This window comes from Mycetomoellerius zeteki, unplaced genomic scaffold (genome assembly GCF_001594055.1).
Source record: "Mycetomoellerius zeteki isolate Tzet28-1 unplaced genomic scaffold, Tzet1.0 scaffold1239, whole genome shotgun sequence".
In the NCBI taxonomy this organism is placed as follows: Eukaryota; Metazoa; Arthropoda; class Insecta; order Hymenoptera; family Formicidae; genus Mycetomoellerius; species Mycetomoellerius zeteki.
Window position 1 is genome coordinate 4,898 of NW_017256168.1, and position 3,416 is coordinate 8,313.

General features: G+C 27.6%; 1 protein-coding gene across 1 annotated transcript; it reads left to right on the plus strand.

Moving 5' to 3' along the window:
- Positions 1-275: 275 nt before the first annotated feature.
- Positions 276-990, plus strand: LOC108731293 (uncharacterized; the record flags this gene model as incomplete). The annotated part of the gene is made up of 3 exons (XM_018461547.1): positions 276-626; positions 714-828; positions 965-990. Coding segments are annotated over exons 1-3 (492 nt in total), but the record flags the coding sequence as incomplete, so codon positions are not given.
- Between the last annotated feature and the right edge of the window lie 2,426 nt (positions 991-3,416).

Consider the following 3,416-nt stretch of genomic DNA (forward strand, 5'->3'; position numbering starts at 1 on the left):
AAGCATTTGCAGCATCGCGTTGCGTACTCGTAATCAAGTATTACTATTCATTCAATAAAAATATTTAACAAATATTCTGTAAGTATACAGTAAAAATATTTAATACATTTAAATAACAAGATTAATTATTAACATTTGCTCATAAATTTTCTACATGGAAAATGCATTTAATTGAACATGACGTTTAATTGTATGTAAGGTTAACTGATATATTTCCAGGCAGTAGTAGGCCGGGCGAACGTGTTTATTCGGCTAAATATAATTTTGTTAAGAATATGGATAATAAAGACAACATAAAAACACTCTTATTATTATATGAACAACATCCTTCATTGTATGTTGTTAAATCAGCTGAATACCACAACCGAACCAAAAGAGAGATCGCTTATCGAGAAATATGTGAACAAAACCAAGAAATAACAAAACAACCTTTAACTGTAGAAGCTGCTAAAAAGAAAATTAATAATTTAAGGTCGCAGTATTTAGATTACATCAACAAAATAAAAGCATCAAAATCAAGTAGTATGTCAACTAATGATATTTATAAACCCACATGGTGGTTATTTGACGATATGAAATTTCTTGACCCACATATTGCTCAAAGAAAAGGAGAATCTTCTATAACAGTAAGTAGATTAAGTAAAATATTTTTGCCAATTATAAATTACATAATTATAAAGTATACGTAACTATTAAATTATAATAATTTGTAGGTGTCTAGTCAACAACGTAGCAGTTTAGAAAGCACTACACAAGAAGAAAGTGACAACGAAGATATACAATTTGTAGATGTTGTTGATATTTTAAAAGCACAAGATTCCAATAAAGGTAATAAAATTTTATATTGCTATTTAAAAAATTTTTTTCTTATTATTATATTTTAAATCACTTAATATATTTTATCTAATGATTTAATATTTTGCTGCAATATTTTAATTTTTATTTCATAATTTGTTTCATCTAGAGAATACTGAGTCAAATCTTCAGCCAATCCCATCATGTAGTACTAATTCAATGAAATCACAAAGTGTAACGTCAAAACATAAAAAAAGAAAATTTGAAATATTAAGTAATGATTCATCAAAAGATGAATTTTGGACAGCAGCAACAAGTGCTATCCAAAGTATATCAAAAAATGATGATACTGCAGATGAATTAAAATACTGGATATTGTATTTAGAAAGTAAGTTACGTAAAATTAAAGATCCAAAAACATTGAACTACTTACAAAGAAACATTATTACATTAATTGATGACATAAATATTTAATAAGTAGGGTAGAGCGGGGCTATATAAGCATAGGGGCACATTGGTCAACGTTAAATATATCGGTAACCGAGGCGTGTACAAACACGTCACTCTTGCATCAGACAAGCACGGAGATGCAGATTACTGCGCTGAGTACTCCCGTCTTCGCTCGATCGTCAGTCGAAAGATATAACAGCTTTTTTAGTTTTGTGTAGTGAAAGTAAAGTCATTACGTAAGTATTCTTTTTGGTCTACGTAATAATTGAAACATTTAAAAGAAACCAAATATACTCTTTTATTACAAGTTATTAGTATACTTTGTAATTTCAACATGAAAGTTGTTATTTGATTTACAGTTTTGTTGTTATAAAATCATATTTGAGCCGACATCGGTATGGGACTAGTTGGGTCAAGTGACCCAACTAACCCCGCTTATACATTGAAATCTATTCTTTCGGTAATTGTTAAGTTTATCCTCCTTACCTCTGATGTTGATAAAATTAAGCTCATTCGACGCATTTTTGCACGAAATAAATGAATCTGGTAAAAAAACTGTCATTCTGACCCACGGACCGAGACATTAATCGTTAAAGTTGACGATAGGTTAGGAAATCTGTTACATCAATGAATGGCAGAAAGAGACACGAGAACGTGTAAGTGAAGCTAAAATAAGTATTTTTTGCTTCCATTACACAAATTCTCTACTGCAGAAAAAAAATTATATATAAAATAATTTGTTTTTAAAGCAGAAAATGTGTATTTTTAAAGCAGAGAATTTGTATTTTTAAAACAGAGAATTTGTATTTTTAAAGTAGAGAATTTGTTTCTAAAGTAGAGAATTTGTTTCTAAAGTAGAGAATTTGTTTATAAAACAGAATTTGTATAACCTTTTATAATATATATAACCATTTGTATAACCATCGATATGACAGGTTTCATAACCTGAATATCTGTCAACTTTAACAATTAATATCTTGGTTCGCGGGACACTCTTTTTTGCCAGATTCATTCACTTCGTGTAAAAACGCATTGAATAAACCTAATTTTATTAACATCCTTACTTCATACCTAAATACACACCTTAATTACCTTCATGGCTCAACTTGCCCTTCAGAGTTGCCCAATATACCCCATTGGTGGGGCATATTGATCCACTTTGCATCCTTGCAATTAACGTAATTTCTTTCTAATTTACGAGATATATTAAGGGTTTATAAGTACTTAATTGTTGAGGTAGATAAACATGCAACGTTTTAAAGCATTTACCATTAGTCTATCATAATTGTGTGAAGATTTATAATAATTTAAAGAAAAAGTGGCTCAACTATCCCCGCCCTACCCTATTCCTACGTTCCTATGTTTCTATATTTACATATATATGCATATATATAATTTTCATATTCATATGTTCTCTAAATGTTCGCATATTACTTTTGTTTTCTATATTTTATATTCAAAAAAAGATGTCTCTTTAGAAGACATGGTAGTGTCTCGACGCTAAACGTAGATAGTAACAAACATAGACGATAAAAAAATAATGTGAGAAAAGATGAAATAAGTAAGATGTCTTTATGTTGCTAGTAAATACGAAATATCAGTAACATTTGATTATCAGAAATTTTATTTATAAATATCAGTAATTTTCTGACAGATATGGTTTTAGTTTAGTATATGATTTTGTAATGGAAAAACAGTATCAGCTAATATGATGTATGGAATAGATTCATATTCTCTCTCTCTCTCTCTCTCTCTCATGATAGATAATAGTTTATTTTGTAACATAACTATGTTACTGCTACTTTGTATATACTACGTTATGAATACTTTATGTTAAAAAAATGTGATTATTGTTTTGTGATATTGAATTTGTTTTATTAACGGTAACAAACGTACCTGCTTAAAATATAAGAATATAAATATAAAAATATAAGATAATATAAAAAAAAAAATATTTTAAATTGATATTTTTATGTAATACATATGTGTATATTACTTTTGTGTTCCTTACATTTTATAAAATATATTTTATTTTAAATAACATAGGTACAGGACAATAACTGTAAAGTAATATTATAATTTATATATAAATATTTGTTACAATAAAACTTTATTACAATGTTGCAAAAGAATATTGTGTTACAAATTAAAATATAATTCTATATTTAAAA